We start from the raw sequence: 27310 nt of genomic DNA on the forward strand, positions 1-27310 counted from the left end.
GAAACAAAAAATGTTTGTTTTGAAACGAACTGGGTTAACATGACCTAAATTCCTTCCAGATTATAGATTACGCCGATTAAACCTTGCAATATTAACAGAAAAGAATAATCATACACATTGAAATATTCATCATCATTCAGGATAATGGAGCTTAGAAATTTCATCATTGCTCAAAAACAGAACGTGCAGTATCAATTCGTTAATTTCTGGTAGAAGATTTTCATTGTTCATTAAGCCTAAGAAAAATTCTCCATGAGAAGAACTGCATTAAACGCAGGGGAGTGGGCAGAGTATTTAATGAGCTTATAAGCATACAAGGGTATTAGATTTCATTTGAATTGCATAAACTGCATGATTAAACCCCAAGTTATAATCATGGTATCTTATCTAATTATGCAAATGTAATGGGGCTTTTCAATATTAATCCATGAGGTCAGTCAGGGTGTGTTCCGTGACTGCATGTGCTTTAAACAGGTTAAAAGTAATACATGTAAGAATAATTTTTAGAGTACACATGCATGTGCAAAATACTCATGTAAAGAGAAGATGGGTACTTAACACTTCTACTTTGTGAATTTGTGGTAAATATTATTCTTATTTAGTTTAGGCTTGTTGAGAAGTATAGGATTTTATCTTCTTGTACTCTTCATTTTTATTAAAGCATGTATCATGTATACTTGACACAGTTTTTTTTTTACCAGTGTTTTATCATGTTTATAATTTAATTCAACTTAATTTGTGTTTTTGCAAATTTGGCAAGATGACAATTAATGTTCAGGAAAAGGACATTCGTGCATTTCAGCATTGTTAAAGGATTGACTTAAAATCGTGTGGAAGTCATGTTGAAACTAACCAACTTTCAGTTTCAGTTTCTTTGTAGACTAAGGTATAAAATTGCAAATATGTTACTTGTTTAAATTTAATTCACTTCATACACTTCGTATATTTGCTATATCTTTGTTTGTAATTAATATAGTGGTGTAAGGGGGCACCTGCTCATTCTTCTTTAAGGGAAGGGTGTTGTTGTTAGACATCCCTAAGGGTATCATGTATTTATTGCATGACACAGTCAAATACTTGTAACTTATACAGGTAAAATCTGTAATTCATACTTTCTCTGTAATAGTAGATACATGTATATCTACAGTAAAGCTTCTAAAGAGATAGAGGATACAACTATGATGTTTGCTCATTAAAGCATTTTGGTCTGTCATTCAGTTCACAATTTTTGTTTTTTCGTACTTGATGTGCAGATGTATGCAGTGGTTTTGTTATATCATCATGATCATTTTTCCTTTTTTTTTTTTGTAATGGTCAATTCATTCTAATGACATATATACAATATACAGAGCTGCACAGTGCATTATATTTAAACATGTTTACCAAATTATTTTATGCTTTTATAAGAAGCTACAATGAGATTCTTCTTAGTGTTAAATTAAACAGTTTCAACATCATTTTAATAAATATAGAAAATTCAGTTGGAAAGATGATAAACAATTCAAGGCTGTAAAATTCTGTATGCATTTACCAGTAATTATAATTTGTGGAATTGCAACATGAAACATAGCCTAATTAATTTATCATGATGTATAGAGAAATCAATTACAATGTACATGTATTTGAAATGGTAAATTGCAATATCATTTCTAGCCTCAGAAAATATGTCCTCATGTATCAAGCTTTGTGCACTAAATGAACATGTATATGATTTGATATCTTTTGTGTGCAGAAATTTCAGGAATAATGTATATATGCATTATTAATAATGCTGATTGTATATCCTCATTTATTGTTTTTTATGCCTCCGGATCGAAAGATCCCAGGGGTGTATTGTTTTTGTCCTGTCTGTCTGTTTGACTGTTTGTTTGTCTGTCTATTGTAAACTTTAACCTAGCCCATAACTATTGTGCTGTCAAGGGTAAGGCTTTAATATTTGACATGAGTGTACATCATGACAAGACCTTTCCATTGGTACAGAAATTTTTGATCATGTGACCTCAACTTTGACCTTTGACCTACATTTGAAAAACTTTAACATTGGCCATAACTATTGAACTGTAGTCTACGTCCCACTCCAGAATTGTGTTACCATCGGGGGCATAGGTTTCACAAACACATCTTGTTTTTCTTCATATGACCTTCTACATGTAGAGTCAGGGTACTTATGTCTTGGAAAACCTACATTGCATACATGTATATTAAGGTGGGGCAGCCCCTCTTCTAAGGGAGATAACTCTGAAATTGTTAAATCACTGTTTCCTTTATAAAATTTTTTTCTTCAACATGTTCAACAAACATTGATTTTTGTTCAATTTTGCTACTTGTGATATAGTATAAACTTAGCTTGAATTTGGCTACTTGAATTTCAGAATCTGTGTCTCCTTCTGTCAGGAAATTGTTAAAATTACAGGAAAAAGCCATTAAATGATGATTAGTTCCAGTGAGAAGTATGAGGGACATTCTACCTGTGAAATATGTAGTATGATAAACTGATTGGGGTGGGTGGGGGTGGGGGCTGACTACAGAAAGTTAAGATGCGATCCCTCCTCACCCACCCCTCTTTCATAAATCCACTACACTACTTGCAGTGTACAGTAAAACAAAGTTATAACCAACATGTTTCCCATGCATGCAGTTAAGTGATTTTCATTCCCTGTGGTTTTAAAACATTTTATGAACTTATCGGATATAATGAATTACATTTATTATCGAATCAAAATTGCTTGTTCCTGGCACTTCGCTATTAGCCTTTATAATGTACATACTGTACAGGACTGATGCCCTCCTACATGTATCTCCCAAAAGGATAATGTAGACTCCCTTTATGCTTACATCAGATCATATATCTTGAATCAGAGCTTCATACAGTTAATCTTAACTGGCAGTGCATTGCAATGCCCATGTTACATTTTGACTTAGGTGAGGATGGGATAAATTCAGGAGTAACTTGGCAGGCTGGCATAGCATGCATTAATTAAAACCTGGTAAACCTAGAGCCATTGATGTTTTACTTTGAGACCCACTTTATAATACCAGTATGATTGCTTTAGTTTGAAGTGAAATTAAGTTCCCAAAATGAAGTCATAACAACAAATTTTATAATCCTGGTAATGCATAAAGTGAAATCATGATGATAATTGAATTATTAGTCTCTGGAGCTGGTAGAATTATCAGTTGACCTTTTGCTGTATTAGCAGATCTGACAATCAGCCCTCATCAATTTTCAAACCAAGTTCAGTGTGTGATATTCAGTGTGTTTTAGCATGTTTTAATGTTAGTATAACTTTCAGCAAAAACTTAATTTATTTTTATCATATGAACTGCATGACACCCCCCCCCCACCCCCCTCCCCCCCCCCCACCCCCAAAAAAAAGAGAAACAATTTATTATACATACAGCTTATCTTAATTGGAAATACAATAAGGTTGTGCAATTACAACTGCAACTACAGAGTTAGTTACAAAGAATTGTTTGTGGGATATCTCTTTTTTTTGGCTGTTAGTGTCTTGTCATTCAGAGAATCTGCCTATTATTAACTGTCCATGGGAATGTATTTATTTGTTAGAGGTCATCATATGAGAATGTAAATATGTATTGCTTGTTAAGTGCTCCTTTTGACGGGATGGGCTACTGTGTAGTAGTGTAGTTGTTTTATTTGGACATATGTTATTAATAATTGGATTTTATCAACTTTTTCACCATTGCTGATTTTCTCCAGTGTTTTAAGTAAATGTAGGAAGGTGTTCAATATTCTATAGCAGTATGCAAATGTTCTGTTTAATTTCATTTTTTTTTTGTTTTGAGGTTTTTAAGCTTGCTTTCAATGTTACATTGCGTAGAGCTATGTAAGTGTTGTGTTACTTAAGATCACCAAGCATTGAGGACACATTATGTAATATTACAACCTTATTGCGCTGAACCGCAATACTCGAAAGTCTCTTTCTACTTTTACACAAGTTGCTTCCTTAATTCATATAAAAAAAGTCTGTTAAAATTTTCTCGGTGAGGGAAACTTGTCATTAAGTAATCTTGAGTGTTACAAACTGCATTGGAGTGATAACAAACAGAGATTATATTGCGTATCATTGTTTACTACAGTTTTAAAAGAACAATAAAGTTAAGAGCCCCCCCTTTTTTTTTTCAAAAAGACTTAGGAGGAAAAGTCCAAAATTTCTCCAAAATCTTGCTTATTTCATCACTGTGTGAAAAAATCTTTATAGACATATAATATTTATTAACCTTGATTAGCACATGTACATGCTCTGTTTGAAATCATGCTAAAATGTAAATCATCAGAGAGAATAAAATGGAGAACTTTCAAAAAGATTAGAAACAGGCAGTACTTTTACAGAAATAGGAGGTACCTTGTAGAAGTGATTTTAATTAAATATGTTCAGATGATGTTATCAATTGAAAGCTTTTTCCATCAAATATTTTGTCCGGTACAATCATGATTTCAGCATGTTCAGCAGGGTTAAAGTAATTGGTAACAGCAGATTTTGAAAGGCCTGAATATGCATGGCAATAGACCATGTAGACAATGTAGACTTTGCTAGGAATTAATTTAAAAATTTTTGATTGTCTTATAAATATGATAATACATGTACAGGCCTTTCAAAATCTGCTGATACTCGGTACTTTTGTCCGGCTGAAATCATGATTGTAATGCCCAAAATATTTGATTGAGAAAAATTCCATAACATATATTTTATGAAAATCGCTTCCACAAGGTAACTCCTACTTTTTTAAAAATACCACCTGTTTCTAATCTCTTTGAAAGCCCTGCATGTATAGGAAAATATAGATGTGCATAATTTTTTTCAATCATAAATGCCAAATTTCAGAACGATCTATGACGCAGACTTAGTCCCATTACTGAATCATTTATATACAATGAAAAATAATACATTGTTTTGTATTTTAGGAGGAAATCCTTAAGATTTTTGTGCATATGAATTGATGTTTGTGTTGGATTAAAGGAATGTATGTGATTGTACATGTAGTATACTCTGAGTTTCTGTAGATCTAAGTGCATTTTCATTGTGGACAATAATGCCTATGTTCACCTCTGATTTTCTGACCTACGGTATGTGAACTCATCAATGCTTATAGCTTGAAATGGTGTATGGTAATGCACTCTGATAAAGGGTGTGTATAGCTCAAAACATGAAGTTGCATATTTAATTAACTTTCTTGGTATTAATTTGCTTATTCAGCCTTGCAGTCTTAAAAGTGCTTTTGTAGCAATAATTAATTTTAGACCAGGAATGCTACCTGATCTTAATTTTTTGTCGATTATGTGTACTTAATTGTCAGGTTGTAGGACCTTTCTGTATGATTGTATAAAATATGTATACTGTAAGACATTAACTGACTCTGTAACGGTGGAGTTAGATAAATCAATTTTACACCAGAGCCGAGTATAAATGGCTTTATTGAATTTATACACAATTATACAGTCTGTTATGTGTACGTTACCCAGGTATTCATGGTATTGGTTTTGCCATTATGTTAATGTTGTGTTATTTTCACTTGATCACTGATATGGATACTAATTCAGCCTCAGTCATTGGGTAAAATTGCTGTGATTTTGGCTGCAGCAGCTACATGCACTGGACATGAAATGTATAATGTACAATTATTAAAATTTTCACACTGCAGTGTTGCCATGAAATGATTAATACATGATGATAGGCTAGCAATTCTTGAACTAGCCTGTTTGTTTGTGCATACACAGGGGAAGACAAATAGAATTTTTCAGTACTTGCCCTCGGACAGGTTACCATCGTAAAATTACTTGTCCTACCAAAAAATATGCTTGTCCCACTTTTTCTTAATTAACATAAAATTAAAGCATTATCGTTAAACATTAAATTATTTCTCAACTGATACACTACATGGGGACCAAACTAGACATAAAATCACTTAATTTTTTGCACGGAAAAATTTAGGGGTAAGTCTTGTTCCAGGGTGATTTCTTAGCTTGTGCAGTTTGCATAATTTAAACTTTTCTCTGTATTACTTTAACATCCCCAAGATACTGAAAGAGAAAAAAATTTTTTTTTTTTTTGAATATTATAAAGTATTTGATTATGAAAACCACCATTGCATGTCGATTGTGACTTTCAGTGATCCCCAGTCAAAAGCTCCAATTTTAATATCAGTATAACACGTTTGTACTCACAGCATGAATTTTTACATTATTTTTTACAATACCTAAAAAGGTCTAAAATCCTCTTCAACTTTTTTGACATGGAATCGATAGCTGCTATGTTTTTACGTCCTGTGTGTATTTTAACTACACATAAATGGGTAAATTCTAGAGGAGTTCCGACCGAGTATTCGATGTAGTGATGAATAGCAGCGAAAAACAGGTGCTCTGCTGTGATTCATTACATTTCAACAGCGATAAAACAAACAACATTTGATTTTTTGTTAACTGGAGAAGCACTTGTCCGCGGGCAGGTACCACTTATCAAATAACTTGCCCGCCAAACAAAATTGGTTGTCCCGGGCGTCGGGCAATGCTATTTGTCTAGCCCTGATACATGTGTGTATATGATTATCTGTGTCATAAACACGTGTACAACAAAAAAGAGTACCAGTAAGTTTGACCTTTACATGTTTAATTCACATATGTTACATGTGTATCAAGGTAAAGAAACATTTGAAGACAAAAACAAAAAAAAAATTTTGAGGTTAGGCAAGTACATGTAGGTCAACATTGATCTTCAATATGATTTATAAACACTTTGAATGTACGTGTACTAATTATGGTTGTAGGAAAAATTAAGTGATTTAATTTGAGGTTCAAAGGTCAAGATTAAGGTTATTTTTTAAGAAATAGTTCTTTTAAATGCTGTGGACATGCATTTAAAAGATAAAAGAATAGACAGACTTGATTCTGTTTTTTTTTAAAAGTCAAAGCTTATTGACAGATGTTGTAAAATATTTTTGACATGGTTTAATTAGATCCTAAAGCAATGTAAAGTGTAGATTTAACCTTTTAGTCTCACCTTTGCTACACAGAGATAGCTAATTCATAGAAGAAACCTTATATTAATTGACCTTGGGACCAAAAGGTAAAAAGTCAAAGTCAAATAATAAACTTACTGTTACAATATCATTATGATACATAGTTGACATGAGAAGAAAATTCGAACATTTATTAGACATGTTAGATATAGCCTTTTAAGTTTGATACTAGAGAGAGATTAATAGATAGATTAATATGTATGTATGTGTAGGGCCAGTACAGGTGGTCAGAGAAAGAACTGAACCATTTAAATTAAGGTCAAAAGTCGAAGGACCAAGGTCAAAAGCAGTGATGCATACTGACCTTTTAATCTCATACATGCCACAGAGAAACCAGGGACCAAGGAATAGGCTTGTTTCAGAATTGAATTATTAGGGTGACAAGTGGAATAAATGATGCATGCTTTGAGGAGATACTGCACATTGTGGTTTTGTTACAAAACCACAAACTTTCGTTAATCCCCCACATCAAAATCTGGGAATTATTATACACTTAGTACAATACACTTATCATTTCACACAATTCCTAATTTAAAAAAAGATGTTTAGGCATTGCTTGCTGTTAAACCCAACTTATGCACAACATTTGTCTTAGGGATAAATAGCACAAACAAAAATTTGATGCATGGATTGATATACAGTAAAACACGGTTATAGTGAACATGCTTATAGTGAATTCATGCTTAGAGCAAAGTGATTTTCCCTGATTTTAAAGCTTGTAATCATGAACTTAATGGATAATTATAATGAATTATGTTTATAATGAAGCAAAATTGTCCATCCCAGAGGCACTTCACATAAGCATGTTATACAGTATATTTTTTTTTACTTATTATGAAGAAATGGCATAAATCATAGAAGTCATAGAATTTCTTTGGTGTTCAAATCTGCAACTTTGTGCCATGTTTTATATATATATATATAATATTGAATCTTTACATTTTTTATACCCCCCCCTTCAAAGAAGGGAGGGCATATTGCTTTGCTGCTGTCTGTCGGAAGGTCGGTCGGTCTGTCGGTCCACCAACAGTTTCCGTTCATTTTCTTCGCAGAGGTTGCACATACTGAAATGAAATTTGGTATACAGATTAATCATAAGAATATCTAGGGTATGTCTTTTTACCACAAGGAACCACAAGGTACCACAAGGAACCACAAGGATACCACAAGGAATCACAAGGAGCCACAAGGAACCCCAGGGATACCACAAGGTACCCCAGGGACACCATATACAACCTTAATTATTCTAAATATGGTTTATATGCACTTGTAAATTAGAAAAAAATGTTTTTGAAAGACAAATTAACACTTTTAAATTAATTGTCTTAAATATAGAGGAGTTACCCAAGTTAAAAATTTATAGGTAATATTAATTAATTAAACAATTAAGCTCAATTATGCATGTTTAGTTTTGAAGAACTTTAATATTTTATACGGTGTAAATAAATAATCATGTTTTAACTATGATTGTGTATTTCAATACGCAAAACCAAAGGGCACTCACATAAAACCAAATAATACTCTTAAGGTACCACAAGAAAATCCCAGTGTACCCTAGGATACCCAATTCAACATTAATAAATGTACATGTAAATATGGTTTATATTTGCACTTGTAAATGACACAGTAACTGTTTATTGTATATACTTCAATACACAAATCAAAAGGACCAAAGGATAGCCTTAAGTTACCACAAGGACATCCCAGGGTAACCCGAAGAATATCCCAAAATACCCCAAGGACACCCAGTTGGACCTTTATAAATCTAAAAATGGTTTTATGCTTTTGTAAATAACATAGTAACTGTTTATTGCATATTTTAATACACAAAAAAGGATACCAAGGATTGGCAAGGAAACCCTAGGTATCTGAAGAATACCCTTAAGTACCCCAATAATGAGCCATATAACTGACATCCAATTCAGCTTTAATAAATGTAAATATGGTTTATGTGCATTTTTTAATTACATCATTTAAATACATTAATACTTAAAACTATATACGGCATATCTGAGGAAAAAAATAAAAATATGAGATAGAGTGTAGTTGAACATGATATTTGTTATTTACGTTCAAATTAAAATTTTCACTGATTCTGAACTTGAATAACCCCACGTTTCTATAGTTAAAATGACTTTAAACTGTGTCTGATATTTAAATGCGGAGTCAGTAAATAAATCAATTATTGTTTTACCCTTAAATTTCTAATATGAAATATATGGAGATAACGAACAGTATTCAAGCTCCAAAGTCCATTATACAATACAAAATAGGAGCAGAGCAAACACGGACCTCCAAACATCAGAGGTGGGATCAGGAGCCATGGAGGAGTGAGCATCCCCTGCCAACCGGTCACACCCGCCGTGTGCTCCTTGTCATGATCGGGAAATAACGGAAAAATCCGTCGACAATTCAGTGTGTAAATAATGGCCTAACAATTAGTATGAAAAACGTCAGTCAGCATTTGACTCAATGATAAATTGTATTTGCTGACAAGGTCATTGTATCGACCATAGAACTTATGAAATGATGACTTTAAACGAGACCGCTGATATTCTTGTTTCATCAACTTATTTGTCAATAATTTACCTCGTTTTAGAAATTGTACATACGTAGAGCATGCTCTTGCGTATCGAATCAACTGAGAGATATATACCCCGTATGCAGGTGATGAAGGTATATTGCTGCATAAGTAAGGGAAGTTGATGATCGAAAAATTAAAGTCATCACATTTATCATAAAGCTTGGTTGTTAGATTACCATTAACGTCTTTTTCAAGTAAAATATCCAAATATGAAACAGATGTGTCAGACTCTGTGGTATCTTTTATCTCAAGTTCACCAGGATATTTCGTATCGACATAAGAATGAAAATAGCCATTGTTAATTGACAATACGTCGTCGATATATATCTAAATGTCGAGTTGAACGCCACAGCAAGTGTTTTCTTCTTTTCACGTACAAGATTTTGGACAAATTCTGCTTCATATGAATACAAAAAAAGGTCTGCTAATAACGGGGTGCAATTGGTACCCATAGAAATTCCTAGCCAATAGATTGTTGGAAGACCTGGTCTCCAAAAACCACATAGATATTGTCAATCAGAAACTCAAGCATTTTTTTAATGTCAACTTCAGAGTACTTGTGTGTACAATCAGAATGTTTTTTAACAAAATAATTTTGCAAATGACCAATGTCAAGGTAAGTATATTTACGAGTTCCATTTTTATTGAAAAAGCAGCTGTCAATGATATCAAAAAGCCTGGACTTTAATTTATCGTGGGGAATGGTTGTGTATAAAGTTGAAAAGTCGTTAGTTTTATGAAACGCGATTGATTTAAATTGTGTAATTTACAGGAAAGTCCTATCCTTATATAAAGTAATTAAAACAAATAGAAAGATCTTTTTAATTTTAGTTAGTCTGAACTTATCAAAAATACGCCATATATGACTTAAAAAAAAAAAAAATCATAATTCATTCTCATGCAAGTTTAATAATTATAATTCACACATATTGTATTAATAAATTATCTCCTATAGGATAGTAAATAGCTTGGCTACTTGTCTCAATCTATTATACCTGGTAGTAACTGCATGGTTAGTTTTGTAGATCTATATTTATTAGAGAACATAAGTTCACTTACTAATAGGACCTTTTTTGGCCTTGTGAATTTCTGAAGAATCAAATCTGCTCAGTCTTCATTGAAAATATGTTAAAATTTCACTTGGAACCTCAGTGACTGCATACCAATTAAAAATGACATAATTTTCTCTCTAGTCCATGTATTAATAATTATGAAGTCATGAGTTGCCTCATTTTCCTCAAATCCTGAAAAAACTCTTTAAAAACGGTCAAAAATTGAAGCTGTTTCTCAATATTTTGCATAGTACCCAACCTCTGATATAAATTGTTTATTTATATATTGAAAGAACTGTTTCATCAGATTTTTATCCATGAAATTTTTTTTTGGATCGTGGGGTGGGCTCATATTTTAATTAACTGAAGATGCTCAAATTCGTCCATTTTCTTCAAAATTCGGGAATATTGTAATTTCACAAAGCCTATTTTGCAATACCTGAACCCTCAAAGGAAACTTTTTTATGGGAAATGAAAGCAATATGTCTCTTCTTTATATTGAGGTTTAAAATGGAATCTTGGGACTTTGTCAGTTAATTGGTATATATAGGGACATGCAGAGCCATTTTAAGGAGTTAGTGGACTTTTTTATGCCACAAAGAAGTGAATCCACATTCACTTTTTTTTTTTTTTTTTTTTACAAAATCACATGGATTTTTAATAAAAAATTATTTAAAAAAATTTTGCATACAATTTTTTTGAACTCTGAGAATTGTTATTTAAAAACCCCAAAAGAAATAATTCAGACTGAAACATTATCATTATTAAGGGAGATCTGTCAAGTTCCCCACAAACCATAAAGTTTGGTATTTTTTTTAAAAATGTTTTTAATTACCTCAAAATGGGTTTACAGAATTTTTTTTAGGAAATCAGCTAGTTTCTCATCAATTAAGTTTAATATCGTGATAACCCTTGGCCAACTTTAGTTGATATTGTTAATTTTACCAATGGCAGGCACCATATATGATTCACTGATGCAGGAAAAAATGGGTTATACATTTATTTTATTTTTTATAAACAATTTTCAAAATTATTGCCCATCTTTAGCAGACTGTAGATCTGTAGAAAAGTTGAAAGTACCAGGGTAGTAGAAACAAGACTCAAATTTGGAAAAAATGTGTCAGCTTCAGGTATTTTTGTAAAACATATTATTTTATTTAACAATTTCCAGCTAAATATAGTGACACTTATATCCTATGTAAATGGTACCAGAAAAACTTATTAAGTTTGTTGATTATATAAAACCCAGGTATTTTATCACCAAGCATGCAGTTTTACATTTGTTTATACACCTAAGGTATGGTGTAACCAGTCCTTGTGTACCTTGTGTATACACAAGTTAATCACTGAAAACTGTTGATCATCACTGATGATTACCTGAAATTGTTGATATATGCATGCAAGCAAACAAGAAATCTTGTACACAAGAGAGTTCTCCATATGTCATTGAAAATAGATGTATGCTATCATTTCTATATTCCATATAACTTCTCTTAATTGAGATGATCATGTTCCGTACAATCTATAGACATTCATACAATGCCATGAATGCATGATGATTTATTTTTTAATAAATGTATCAATCTAATATAGAGAAATTTAATAAGTTTGAATTCATGCATTCCCATAACAAAGAAACTCACAACCTTAGACTTCCTTTTTACATGTACATGATTGTTTTTATATTGTATTAAGGAATAAATGCTATGAAAACAATGAACGAAAATGTTTTGTTGAGAAAAGTTTTTGTGTTTATATATATATATTTAGTTTTTCTAGTTTATTTCCTGCGATTTTTACCCAGGAAATTTTTTCAAAAGCAGTGTAGTTTTAGTAAATTAACTGAAATTATTGTTGTTTACTTACATTTGGATATATAAGGTGTGTGAATTAAAAAATTGGAAATTTTGGAGAAAATTCAGTTTGTTTTAACATATTTTTCCAATTATAAGATCATAATATGTATATATACATTCTAGTTGAATGCTTTTTAAGTATATAATCAATAGAATACACAAATCCATAGAAAAGTTTCAGAATTAATTTTTATTAACCAGTGTTAACAGAATTTTATTTGAAAAATTAGAACTTTTTATTTAAAAAGACAAATCTCCACCAAAAATTTGATCATATACAGACAGTCAGACCATAAATTTAACTCATGTAGAAAGTTTGATAAATGATGTGTTAAAATTAATTCCCAACAAATTACTTAATATCAATTTATATAGGGCAATTTTGAAAACTAAATCAGGCAAAAAAAGAATTTTGAAAGTGTTATTTTTTTTTAATACAAGATTTGGAAGTGATTCTATTTAACCTCGATCATTTTGTTGTACTTAAGCTCCTGACTTCTGATATGTTTACAAAAAAACATCATCTTAAATTTATAACACACTCATTTTTTTTTATTTTGTAATTAAAGGCACTTCATTGTTTGGAAACTGTAAACCATTTATGGGTAGTTTTTCATACTTTCTAGACTTGAATGAGGATGCAAGTTTTTTCCCCCAAATCATCTATAGTTGCACTTCTGACATAAATAATTTATTTTATGTGTTAAATACCAGGGGCAGAAGGGGTTTTAAAAGAAATAATTTGAAAATGGCACCGTATGCATTTTCTCAACACAACTGTAAGCACTTTCAAAAGAAGATTTTCAAAAAAATGATGCTTTTTCACTATATTACCAATAGATCCTCGCCCTACACCAGAACCCCTAGCTTACCCACAGGCCATAAAGTTTCACAATTTTGTAAGAGGCACCCTTGCTCATATATGCATCACACCATGCATTTACTGGTAACATGTTTGCCTAATTTAATATCCTAGAGTAAAGAATATTTTGAAAGAAATAATGCTTTTTCACCAGATTACCCTAAAACCTGACCCCTGGGCCACAAATTTTACAATTGATAGCTCAATTAATGCTTATTACATTCATGTCAACAGTTTGACTATTGGATTTCCAAGAGTAAAGAAGAAGATTTTAACAATTGCATATACAATGTATTTTGATGGTTTTAGTCCCATCCTTCAAGCCCAGAAGGGGAGAGGGGTCAAGGACCATGAAATTCAAAATTCATGTTTCCCTTTACCTATAAAAACTGGTTAACTTTACCCATAAAACTGGTTAAAATTGGTTCAGTGGTTCAAAAGAAGCTGAAAATTTCAACATTTTATGACCAATGAACAACAAACATAAACAAATCACAATTGGTAGGTCAACTGAATGACTCAGGTGACCTAAAAAAATTATATTTACAATAAACAGTTTACTTTGTAATTAACAAATGAACATAAATCATATTTAGATTTATTAAGGTTGAATGGAATGTCATTTATTAATCTAAGTGGTTCTTTGGGTTTGTTTGTTGGGATTTCATCATGGTCCTAAATGTCCCTTGGGGTTCTTTTATTCTTTATGTTTTGTATTATACAAATATACAATAAACAGTTATAATTCATAATTAACAAGTGCATTTAAACCATGAAAAGATTTTTTAAAAGTTGAATTGAGTGTCATTTGGATTTTCTTTCAGGTACCTTGGCTTATCCTAGTGGTACAGGGGTTATCATTAGGATTCTTCTTGGATATCAACTTTTGGTTTGTGTATTGACTACTGCAATACACAATTAACCATTAACTTTTTGTACATCATAAAAAGACACAATAATTTAACTGTTCCTCTGAACTATAAATGCATAATTTAGCTTAAATAAGTATATTTACTTTTAAATTTTTAACTTGGATAACTGCTCTATATTTAAGACAATTAAAGTGTTAAATTGGCTTTCAAAAACATTTTTCTCTAACTTACTAGTGCATATAAACCATATTTAGAATAATTAAGGTTGTATATGGTGTCCCTGGGGTACCTTGTGGTATCCCTGGGGTTCCTTGTGGTTCCTTGTGGTACCTTGTGGTTCCATGTGGTAAAAAGACGCACCCGAATATCTAGGTTAAGTTCTGTTCTGGATACGATCGAGCAAATTTTGACAGAGTTATGCCCTTGGACCATGTGTGGACTTAGAAAAATTCCAATTATTTGGGGGGGGGGGGGATAAGTGTTTCACAAACATCTCTTGTTAACACACATTTTCAATTTGTGACATAGAATAAAAATTTTGCAAAATCTTACAAAATTTCGGAGTCCATACCTTCTCTAGCAAACATTATTCAAGTTATCTAGTACAAAAATATAAGCAATAGTCTGAATTAGTTAAATTGCTGATTTCTGAAAAAAAGTTTGCATTATTTATCCTTAAACATGAAATGTAAATTCATGATATTCATGCTAATATTAGAATAGAATATGTTTTTGAATATGTTAGTACTTTAAGTACTTTTTTCTATGAGTATTATTTTACCCAACTTTAACATATAAGTGCATCATCACACATACACTTTTTAAACTTCCTCCTGCTGTTGATGTCATTTCCTGCCTTGAATTTCTTTCGATAAAAAAGATATTTGTACTTATAGAAAGTGAATGTAAGTGTGTCATCAGTGTTTCCTTATTAAATATGTAATCTTTGTCCATGTTGAGAATAATGTCATGGTGTATTGAGAATGAAATGGATTGAGGCCTTGATTCTGTAGCAACATCATGATTTTTCACAGGTAATATAGAGAGGCTGATCTAGAATTTGAATTTCGGGAGAGGGGGGGGGGGGGAGATAATAAGGCAGGACCTGTGAGGTACTTTGAAGTCCCAAGTGAATCCAGAGGGAAGCCTGGTGGGGCTCAGGGGGCAGAGCCCCCAAAGCTCATGGATTCTAGAGATTTTGTAGGTTTATAAGTACCCATGATTTATTTTGAATTTTAGAATTTTATGGGGGGGGGGGATGGGTGCCCCCCCCCCCCCCCCATATGTATATTTGTCACTGATATAAACATATAGTTATCATTTGTGTAGTTATATGCAATATTTTTATCATCTGCATTACAGTAAATGTACATTAATTTAATTCAAAGAGATTATTTTCAAGATTATCAGCCAGTGTTTGTATATTAGTGTACAAAAATCATGTAGCCTTTGTTTTGCTATCATCATGATCATTCAGCATCTGTTGGAATGATATTCGTTTATTATTTAATTTCTTCTCTTGGTATAGATATTACAAAAAGTGTGGATTGCATGTTTAATTAACTTATAGATAGCATGTTACCTACATATATTTTATTCCGAATTTCTGTTGAATCTTATGTGTCATCAGAATCTTAAAAATGAGCCCCCCCCTCCCCCCCAAAACATTTGATTAATATTTTGAAAGTGACCAATAATATACATTAAACGAGGTCTGTTGGTACAGGTAGTCCCTTTAGAATTATCTTATAAGAACACATACTAAACATGTATCTTAGTTTAATTTAATTATAATGTTTTGAAGAGAGATCTTCACAGATTATAGAAAAAATATACATCCCTGTTTTTATGTTGTGGTACATGAACTTTTATAACTAGGAATTTTTTTTTCAACATAAAAACAAAATCCTATTAAATTAAAATTGCTCCTGGCGTAGATAGATACCAAGTCAACTGAATGTTTCAGTAGGCAAATTTTCAAGGCACGTACTTGTTAAAAAAAAGTATATAAGTGCGTGAGTAGTGAATCAATTAGATGATGTACTTCTCAGTGCTGGTACATTTATAACTAGCAGATGTTCAGTATAATTAAAATAAGTAGTGACAGTACAAGGTAGTTATCCTCAAGTGTATATTTAATGGAGAGACTTAGAGGCTTAAGAAATTTAAGCCAGGGAAAGGATGGTTATAAGGCAATACAAGAATTTGTCAGCTTGTTTATTTTTAATTTTCTGTATATTTCAGAACTTGAAGATGACAGAGTTTGACAACCAAAGCAGACACTGAGGTAGCAGAATTTTCATTGAGAGCACACTGAAGTTATAACAATGTGACCCGACATATTATAGGGGATTGCAGACAATTATTATCTTTAAAGGTAAATCTAAAATGTACCACAGTCACCCCTGTTTATTCCCAACTAGACAGTGTGTTTTTTATGTATTTTCAAGAGTAAGCCTCCCCCCCTTTTTTTTTTAACTAATAAATCCTTTTTTTCTAATAGACCATGAGAGAAAAAGATCATGTTTATCATGTTTAAAAATGAAGAACTTCTAAAAATTTCTAACCATTGCATGCTAATATATGTTATAGGAGCATCCTGTTTTATTTGACAAATCTTCATCAAACTTGGCAAGATGGGTGAGACTTTTGCACAGTGGAATCTCCTTCAGCTCTCGTTTATCGCAGTGTTTCCAGCATATCTAGCCTACATTAGGATTGTCAATGGTAATACATAACAGTAAAACACACTTATAGAGAACACACTTATATTGAATTGTTGCTTACAACAAAGTGATTTTCATTCCCTGTGACTTTAAAATATATTGTGAACCTAACTTTTTTTTAAGTGAATGTCTTAAGTTTCATTAAAATCTTGTTTAGACATCCATGTTTTGATATGAAGTGCTCCATATTGTGAACTGTCTTTCCAATGTACAGTTAAACATTGGTTCCTCAAATATCTTGCATATAAATATCATGCAAATGTCTAAATGAGAGTGAAGTCCCAACCACTGTTTATATATATTAACCTCAATATCTGGAATCCTTGGATATCTCAATGTTTTTGCTTAGTCTTATGGAGTTTGAGGTAAAGAGGTTTGACTGTACCTCACATTTTCTTTTAGGGATGGCCCTGGTATCCTTGTATGTCTACTTGTTTGTTTTGTGTATGCCGGCCATGCTGATACAGATGAAGCTCGGGGGATACAACCAGAAAGGCATTGTGGGACTGCTGTCCCAGCATCTGCCAATTAGTAAAGGTAATGTAGGTTCAAATCCACCTGTAGGGGATTCAATAAGGGGCAGCAGGAGGTGATTTATCACTGTTTCAATGATTGGAATTCACCACTTCAGATTTCATAATTGGCCAAGTAAACATTTGGAAATTACATGTAATTCTAAAACAGCTTCTTCAAATGGATAAATTCACCTCTTCAAAATTATTGAAAGCCTTCTTCTGAAGGTAAGGTTATCTGTCGATGGAGACAAAGTGAGCATCGACCAGTGAATATTTACATCCACTGAATATTATTTCCTATATTTTTATAAAAACCATTGCCGTTAATCAGTCAGTAAACAACACTAAGCAAGCCCCCTGCATAGATATCTTAAGCAACGGCTGTTCCATCAATTATGCATACAATGACATACACATCTATAATATAATATTTAACATATTTATTTTACTTTGAATGTTTTTTTAATCAGATATAAATATAAAAAATAAAATGTCTTTCTTTGTTTGTTAGTACGGGAATTAACGTTGCAGCTATTGCAGAAAAAAAATTCACATAACCTGCTTACGGGGGTTATGTATGTTTTCTGCAACAGCTGCGACATTAATTCCCATATTAACAACCAAAGAAAGCATTTGATTGTTTAAATATATAAGTCCACTTATTGCCAGTTGGTAAATGAAAGATTTATAACATCTGCAAGATAAAATGAAGTTGAATTCTGCCAGACAATGCAAGGTTAAATCCTGCAAATGTGAACACAAGGTTAACACCACTAGTGAGGTGAATTTAACAAGTTTTCCATGAATTAAGGCAAGGTTAACATTTACCAAGAGAGGTAATGTTAACTGCTGCCAATGAAGGTAATATTAACAGCTGCAAATGAAGGTAAGGTTTACATTAACATCTACCTGCAAAGGTAATGTTAACATCTGCCAAGTCAAGGTTATATTAACACTGCAAATGAAGGTAAAGTTAACATCTAACTATGAAGGTAAGGTTAACACCTTGTAATCATTTGAAGTAAAGCCATCTATTTTGAACTGTAGAGGTATGCAACACCTTTCAATTAGTAAAGGTTAATATCTCTGCAAATCACTAAAGATGTGTAGAATATACTTATACCTAAGGTTACTTAGTCAGAACCTGTAAAAGTTACATCAACACATGTCACTCATGTAGGTAAATCATGCCTGCTAGTCAACAAAGGAATTTCCAAGTTTACCAATCAGAATAAGTTAAGTTATACAACTTCCAAACTCTATAGTCATAGTCTTCATGTACCAACCACAGACCTTTCAAAATTAAATCTTTTTGGTCGATCTGTTTTGAAAATATACTGTGGATTATCTTCAACTTTTTGAATTAAAGCTCATTTACATATGTTTTAGGTGTGGGTGTGGCATTGTTGGTTGACCTTTTCCTGACCTGTTTATATGTTGCACCATTGGTCTGTCATTTTGGAATGTATGCCATTATCTCAATGATAGAACAACCCTATGTGTGGAGCAACTGTGATAAGGAGTGGAATACACCAAACTGTGCCGATATCCACACAAAAGTGTAAGTATGAATGTGGATACACCAAACTGTGCTGATATCCACACAAAAGTGTAAGAATGAATGTGGATACACCAAGCTGTGCTGATATCCCCACAAAAATGTAAGTATGAATGTGGATACACCAAACTGTGCTGATATCCACACAAAAGTGTAAGTATGAATGTGGATACACCAAACTGTGCTGATATCCACACAAAAGTGTAAGTATGAATGTGGATACACCAAGCTGTGCTGATATCCCCACAAAAGTGTAAGTATGAATGTGGATACACCAAACTGTGCTGATATCCACACAAAAGTGTAAGTATGAATGTGGAAACACCAAACTGTGCATATATCCACACAAAAGTGTAAGTATGAATGTGGATACACCAAACTGTGCTGATGTCCACACAAAAGTGTAAGTATGAATGTGGATACACCAAGCTGTGCTGATATCCCCACAAAAGTGTAAGTATGAATGTGGATACACCAAACTGTGCTGATATCCACACAAAAGTGTAAGTATGAATGTGGATACACCAAACTGTGCTGATGTCCACACAAAAGTGTAAGTATGAATGTGGATGCAGAAAATTGTGCATATTGTCCAAGAAAAGTATATTCACTGGGCAGAGTAATTAACATACATGTATGAACTACCAACTATTAACTTTGCATTTGTGAAAGGTCACAACAAATATTCATGACTGACTTATCTTGTTAACATATCATAGAATGTTGTAGAGACTTCTCAAACAAAAAGAAAATTAACCCCACTAGACTTTTTTTTGTTACTACATGTGTTTTTTTGTTCATCTTGGATATTTGCTTTTCATGAAATAAAAATGTCATTTGTTGCAGTGTTACTGGGACAGATAATGGGGATACCTATGAATTTAAAGGAGTGGGGCAGAACATGAAAATTACACCTGAGTTAGAATTCTACCAGTAAGTATTCATTAATAGTAAGCATGGTAAGTATTCAGTAGTCTTCAATATTTACCCCTGCAAATTACCTATGCTGAATACCTGGTTTATGTACAAAAGTACAAGGCTGTGCAGGTAATACATTGTAATGCTGTATTCCACTTTTTCGTAATGTATTTGTAACTTGAAGTTTGGAAAAATTGTGGTAATATCTCTCCGGTTAAAGGGTTATCCTCTCTTTCCCTACCCTTTTAGAGTTAGAATGCTACACATTAACCTTAAAGTATTTAAGTACTGTAATAATTTAATTATACCCCCGCCATAAAATGGCCGGGGGCATATAGTGTTACTGTGTTCCGTCATTCTGTCATTCCGTCATCATTGACTTTCCGTTAATTATCTTGGCAACAGTTGTACACATTCAACTCAAATTTGACATGGGGATACGTCATAGGAATATGCTGGTCAAATTCCAATCTGGTCATGGTCCGATGATTTTTGACAGAATTATCCCTCTTGATCTTAGAAAAAATAATAAATTTGTATGCCCCCAGATCAGAAGATCCCGGGGGTATATTGTTTTTATCCTGTCTGTCTGTTTGTCCGTTTGTCTCTTTGTCTGTCTGTCTGTTGTCAACTTTAACCTTGCCCATAACTTTTGATTGGTTGGAGCTATGACTTTCATATTTCACATGTGTATTCCTTGTGACAAGACCTTTCTCTGGGTACCATCATACTTGACCTTTTGACCTTGACCTTGGAGTTTGACCCAGTTTTGCAAAATTTTATGAGACTTTAACCTTCGCCATAACTTCTGAACAGTTGGTGCTTGGGGTTTCAAACTTCACATGTATATTCCTTGTGACAAGACCTTCCTCTGAATATCAACCCCTTTGACCCTTTGACCTTGACCTAGGAGTTTGACCTACTTTTAAAAAACTTTAACCTTGGCCATAACTTTTGAATGGTTGAAGCTAGGGCTTTCATACTTCACTACGTAATCCTTGTGACAAGATCTTTTTTTGGATACCAACCAATTTGACCTTTTGACCTTGACCTAGGAGTTTGACCTACTTTTGAAAAACTTTAACCTTGGCCATAACTTTTGAATGGTTGACGCTAGGGCTTTCATACTTCACATATGTAATCCTTTTGACATCACCTTTGGATACCAACCACTTTGACCCTTTGACCTTGACATAGGAGTTTGACCTACTTTCAAAAAACTTTAACCTTGGCCATAACTTTTGAATGGTCGGTGCTAGGGCTTTCATTTTTCACATATGTAATCCTTGTGACAAGACCTTCCTTTGGAAGCAACCACTTTGACTTTTTGACCTTGACATAAGAGTTTGACCTACTTTCGAAAAACTTTAACCTTGGTCATAACTTTTGAGTGGTTGGTGCTAGGGCTTTCATACTTCACATATGTAATCCTTGTGACAAGATCTTCCTTTGGATACCAACCACTTTGACCTTGACCTTGATGTTTGACTTTTATTTAAAAAACTTTAACCTTGGCCATAACTTTTGAACAGTTGCAGCTAGGTCTTTCAAATTTCACAGGTATATTCCTCGAGACAAGACCTTTCTTTGGGTATCAACATTTTTTATCTTTTGGCCTGGATTTTGACTTGCATTTGAGAAACTTTAACCTTCACCATAAGCTGCCATACGGGGGCATCAGTGTTTCACAAACACATCTTGTTAGTTTCTGCTCTCTAACTTTTGTAGGGGTGTATATATATGGTTGAAATTGCATATGCAGGTATTTTGCCAGAAAATACAGTCAAGGTTGATATTGAATAGTTTTTATCTTAGTTATGCCCCTTGAACCTAGAAAATTCTTTTGTGCAATCAAATTTAAAACTAAATGTGGCATTTAAAATTTTGGCTGCCTGCGAGTGCATTTGAGGTGTTACGACACATCTAGTTACTCAAAGATTTACCGTATAAATGGAATTTTTAGTGAGATGCAAATTTACCAAATCGTCCTAAAAAATCAGTACTTAATTTTAGTGAGAAGTAATTTTAGCGATTTTATGGTGGCATGCATAGAAAGATGATGGTAAACTCTTATGCGGAATAAATTGTTAACATTGTTATAAACGTGTAGGGTTTAGAATGGACATTTTATCTGAACATTTTAAACTTGGATTATATTCATAACATAATTATTTTAGTTATTAATAGTGACAGTAAAATAAAATAAAAGTTTGTTAAACAGGGATATACATTGTTTGTGTACCACATGCAGTGATTTTATAATTGGAAAAGAGACTTTCGTGACTATAATCATATTCATTTGTTAGATTAAATTGGATGTTGTTATTGATACAATGAACTATAATTTTGTAAACTCATTTGTAATGGAATTGATAAGAATAGACCAATCAAGCCCATTGATAATAAGTAATAAAATTTGAAAGGAAATGTAAAGTTACTATTAAGACTCTTGATTACTTAGAGTAATAAAATTGGGAACTTTGAAGCAGATATAAGTAAAAGAGCCTAGGGCTAGAACTCTTATGGTGCAGAGATGGGGACTGAGTCCATAAATATTATTAATGAAGGTATACCTGGATTGGAGGGTGGTGCCATGTTGGGGTTCATAGGTCAATGGACAGACCTACGGACTAAGCGTAGGTGGTATGGCAATGTTAAGTCAGCCAATGAAAAGTACATTTATATCCAGGACCATGAATACCCTCTGAGCACAAAATACCCTGTTTTGCCGGAAAACGGCACTCTATTCTTCCTTCTTTTGACCATTCATTAGGCATCTATTGACTCTCCTTTGGAATACTCTTTGGATTACAATTTGCAATTGGACTCTTAATTTTTTGGACATCACCTTAATTATTACTTTTGGAGTCTTCTGAAATATTTGGGATGGATCTTTATAACTTTTGCTACAACCAGCGTATTGATCTAGTCTGATGAAATTTCAGAAACAAGCATTTAAAAATCTATATGATCACGGTAGTTTAATAAACTTTTCAAAAAACTTACAAACTTTGTCATTGGCTTACAATATTTAATTTTAGCAATCTCAACATCCTCGCTAAAAAGCTAAAATTGAATCCTCGCTAAAATTTCTGCTTATGCTGTATTCCATTACAGACATTATCTTAACAGTGTTTTTATCTTGAAATGGGGTAAAGGAAGGGCTGATTCCCATGGATTAACAGGCAAAAACATGTTTTAAATCATAGTCATGTTTTTTTTAAATTATTTTTTACATTGATTTCATCTCTTTATTGTCTTTCAATACTATCAGTACTCTAATTAATATTCTACTTTTTTCAGTAATGCCTATTTACAACTCTCCAGCTCTGTCAGTAATATCACGGGGTTTCCTATCTGGACATTTACGTCACAGCTGCAGAATGTCGGGATTTCCCTACTTCCTGTTACGCTAGCCGTTCTCTGGATCCTGGTTTTTCTCTTCACAGCCTTTGGAGCACGAGTTTCTGGATGGGTATAATTTTGTACTTTGTTTTCACAAGTAAAAGTTGAATTAAAAAAATAAGATGGCAGCTGAATTTTGTGGGAATGGTTTTATCAATTTCTTTTCAATCTAACTTTTCACTATAATTTTAATCGATTAAGATTTCTTATTTTTCCTCTTCCTGAAATTAGGGTACGTTATGTTACATATTATAAAACTTTTATTAAAAGTTTAGTATACTGTTAGCTACTGTACACTGTACTTTCCTTTTAAAAATAATAATTTGAGGAAATTGAGACAAATTAGATGAGATGCATCTATATTTATGTTGAATTGATACATGTTAATCTGAGGCTTAGATAAATAAATTGTGTGTTACCGGTTCCCCGACCAACCCTAAAATATATGAGCCGACCCTGAAAAATTTATCTCTCTGGAAGTAAACAAATCTGGTTTCACTTTTTGAAATCCTAATCTTGATCACTTCCATGTTTGAGAAAATGCATATCCTATACACAAATAATTGGAAATGTTTTGACAGGGATTTCCCTATTGAATTTTAAAGAATGAAATGTTAAAATAAAATGTTTTCCCTAACTACCTATCCTATTTTTTCTCAGGTTGGAATAGGAAACACACTATTTATTTATCTTGGCCTGACTATTATTTCAATCATCATGCTTTTTATATAGTTCAAACAATAACTTTGGGCATGGTTAACCATTCCAGTTATAGAAAAGGCGTACAATGTACATTATGCTTTTGAAATGTAATCTTTCAGTAAATTATGTCAAATTTCAACAAAAGTTGGAGACAAAAGTGGAAAAAGCGAATTCTTTATACAATACGGCCAAAAGAAAATGAAGTTGAAAATTTTCTTAATATCATGGTTTTTGATAAATAATGTAGAATATCTTTTAAAAAAAAACACATGTATTAGGGAAAGCTTCTCAAATAAGAAGGTATCTCTCTTAAGGTTTTAGAGTTTCATTTTTAAAAATTCTTGTATCTTTCTGTGACTTTTTTAAATATTTAATTTTTAAAAATAACATCTCTTTTCAGATTTTGTTTATACTGGGCCCTACCTTTGTGGGTATGCTGTTGGCAGTGCTAGGTTATGGCTATAACAATCTAGAGTCGGAACACTCCAACAGTTTTCTTTTGCGGTTTTATAACCTGGACTTCAAAGGGTTCCTACAGCCTGTGGATACCAGAGTACTCGTTAATGTAGGTTTATTTTATCATACATGATTCTCAATACTGTTTTTTTTTTACCCAGGCGTGTTATATTTGCCCCATCACACTTGCAAAACATTTTTGCCACTGTTTAATTAAATCACATAGAGTTTCAAAAGAGATAACTGTGTGTAAGTTGTTCCATATTAAAAATTCGCCCACTGATGACAACTGAAGGCGAAATAGTGACAGTTTTGTGCATTAATGCTCACTTTATCACAAGAGCAATTATACACCCTTTCGGCATTTTTTTTTTGTTTTTTTTTTTGTTTTTTGTTTTTTTTTGCCTGTAGTGAAATTTTCCTACACCAATATATTTCCAATGAGAGAGATTAATGAATTTGTATATTAAACAGTAGGTACATTTCCCAGTAAGTGAGAAATTCATAGTTTCTGTAGCAATTCATCTGACTTATGTCCTGGGGAGGATCATAGTTTATATGAGAACTTGTATGAATTCTGTGAAAGGTTCATAGATTGTATAAGCTTATGTGAAATCTGGAAGAGGTTCATGGATTTTATAAACATATGTATGAACTCCATAAGAGGTTCAAAGATCATATAACATGTTAATGAACTCTGTGAGAGGTTCATAGATTGTATAAAATGCTAATGAACTCTCTAAGATTCATAGGGTATATAACAATGTATATGAATTCTGTTAGATGTTCATAGATTGTAACACAGTTTATATAAACTCTTTCAGATGTTCATGGTTTGTATAACAATGTATATAAACTATATAAGATGTTCATAGTTTGAATATACATGTAATAACCTGTATGAACTCCTTGCAGACTGTGAGTGAAGGCTTCGATTTACTGATGAATTCCTTACCGGTGTGGACAGCGATTCCTGTAACAATGGGAAAGTTCACGGGAAAAGGAAAAATTAGCCGAAACTTGTAAGTGTTTCAATGATGACATCAGCAGAACACAGGTAAAATGGTAGCATATGTTTTGAATTTTTTTTTTACATGCAGAATATAGCAGCATAATTCATTAAGTACACAGTAAAACACACTAATAGTGAAATGCCAGTGACAAAGATTTTTTATTCTTATAAACTTTATTTCATCAAATCTGATTATTTTATAATCATGATAAAATTTTAAAACAACAGGGATAATCAGTGTGTGAATCTATAATTTATTTATAAGTGTGTGTTCAACTTCATTGTAACTAAGTTTAATTGTATTTCTAATGGACAGGGTTTGGTTGCTGGTGATATCTGGCCCCAGGATCATGAACATCTTAAGCTTAAGTCAAAATCTTTATGTTGTACTAAAATGTTGTAGAAGTCAAGCACCCAAAAATCAAAATATTTTTTCAAAATTGCTTTCCAAAATTGTTGTTATCTGCAAGTTTAGAGATTAATTGAATAATTAATGAACATTTTATAGGCGATTGAAAATTTGACTTAAGTCTAAGTCTGTTTCATGATCCTTGGGCCTGGCCTATATTTCTGATTTATAAGGGCAGGTTGAACGTAATATCTGATCTATATTTCTGATTTATAGGGGTTGGTTGCAGCTGATATTTGACCTACTAGTATATTTCTAATTTATAGGAGCTGGTTGCTAGGAGTTCATATCTGAGCTATCTTTCTGTATATATAGGGGCTGGTTGCTAGGAGTTCATATCTGAGCTATCTTTATTTATAGGAGCTGGTTGCTAAGAGTTCATACCTGAGCTATCTTTCTTTTTTTATAGGGGCTGGTTGCTAGTGATTGTGACGTATGCTTTAGTGATACAGATCCCACAGCTGGCTATGGCACCTTATATAGGAAACCTGTTGGCGAAGTCCCAAGTGAAGAGTGTCTTAAAAGATGATGCATTGAATGGTAGGTGAAGGTAGTTCTTGTTTGTATTCATTTTTATAGATATTTTTGTGATAAAGCAGGAACATAGGGTGGAGGCTTCGAGTTATCTTTGCACTAAAATTAGCATGATAATGCTGTATATTAATGAATACTTCCTATAAAAAAGATTTTGACAACTCTTTCATGCATTTGAAATGAGCAAAATTTTTGTTGTTGTAAATGTGTTAGTCTGATTTTCTTGATAAAGCCCCCCCCCCCCCCCAAAAAAAAAAAAAAAAAAAAAAATTGAGGAAAAAATGAACAGCTGAAAGATGGAACCTGATAGCTTTCTATGGACAGGAAAAGTGTTCTGAATTTTTATAAAATGGTTAAAAATTTTATATAAATTTTAATAAACCTGAAAATCAGTGCTGCAGAGAGTACTTTTTTTTTTTTTTTTTTCATATATTGAAATATGATTTTTTAAAAAAAAAATTTATTGAATTTTAATTCTCATGAATTTAAATTAATCTTGATAATGAAGTAACAATCACTGTCAACCAGGATTTGATTTTTTCGTATTTATAATTTTTTTCAAAATATTTTTGTGTTAAAGATCACTCTTCTGTGTTGGAGATAAAAAAAAGTATCTTAATCTTGGTGACATGTAAATATAGTTCTCTTTTTATACATGAATTGTGGTATCTATGGAAATTGTACATGATAAAATGTGATATTTCATGAGAAGTCTAAATTAAAAAAGACTTTTTGACATTTGTGTGAAGGAGGAAAATGTTTATTGATTCAATTTTTGCAAATATGTACAACAATTAAAAGTTCTATGCAC

At 32.5% G+C, this 27310-nt stretch overlaps 1 protein-coding gene across 4 annotated transcripts in view; it reads left to right on the top strand.

The window, feature by feature from the left end:
• LOC133174711 (sodium-dependent noradrenaline transporter-like) overlaps window positions 1-27310 on the top strand; it is a 35591-nt gene that overhangs the window by 232 nt on the left and 8049 nt on the right. For 2 of the 4 annotated variants that reach the window (XM_061309792.1, XM_061309794.1), the window contains exons 2-10: window positions 16509-16641; window positions 16857-16991; window positions 17393-17527; window positions 18895-19066; window positions 19910-19996; window positions 23285-23456; window positions 24489-24653; window positions 25460-25566; window positions 26375-26505. In XM_061309792.1, the coding sequence (XP_061165776.1) occupies window positions 16901-16991; window positions 17393-17527; window positions 18895-19066; window positions 19910-19996; window positions 23285-23456; window positions 24489-24653; window positions 25460-25566; window positions 26375-26505 (1060 nt within the window). In that variant the 5' untranslated portion in view covers window positions 16509-16641; window positions 16857-16900. Of the gene's footprint in view, window positions 1-16508; window positions 16642-16838; window positions 16992-17392; window positions 17528-18894; window positions 19067-19535; window positions 19567-19909; window positions 19997-23284; window positions 23457-24488; window positions 24654-25459; window positions 25567-26374; window positions 26506-27310 lie in introns of those variants that run through there. The other 2 variants (XM_061309793.1, XM_061309795.1) reach the window with 2 other exon arrangements.

Source organism: Saccostrea echinata, unplaced genomic scaffold, assembly GCF_033153115.1.
Source record: "Saccostrea echinata isolate AGI-Se365-2 ecotype Australia unplaced genomic scaffold, CSIRO_AGI_Sech_v1 ptg000058l, whole genome shotgun sequence".
NCBI classification, from domain to species: Eukaryota; Metazoa; Mollusca; class Bivalvia; order Ostreida; family Ostreidae; genus Saccostrea; species Saccostrea echinata.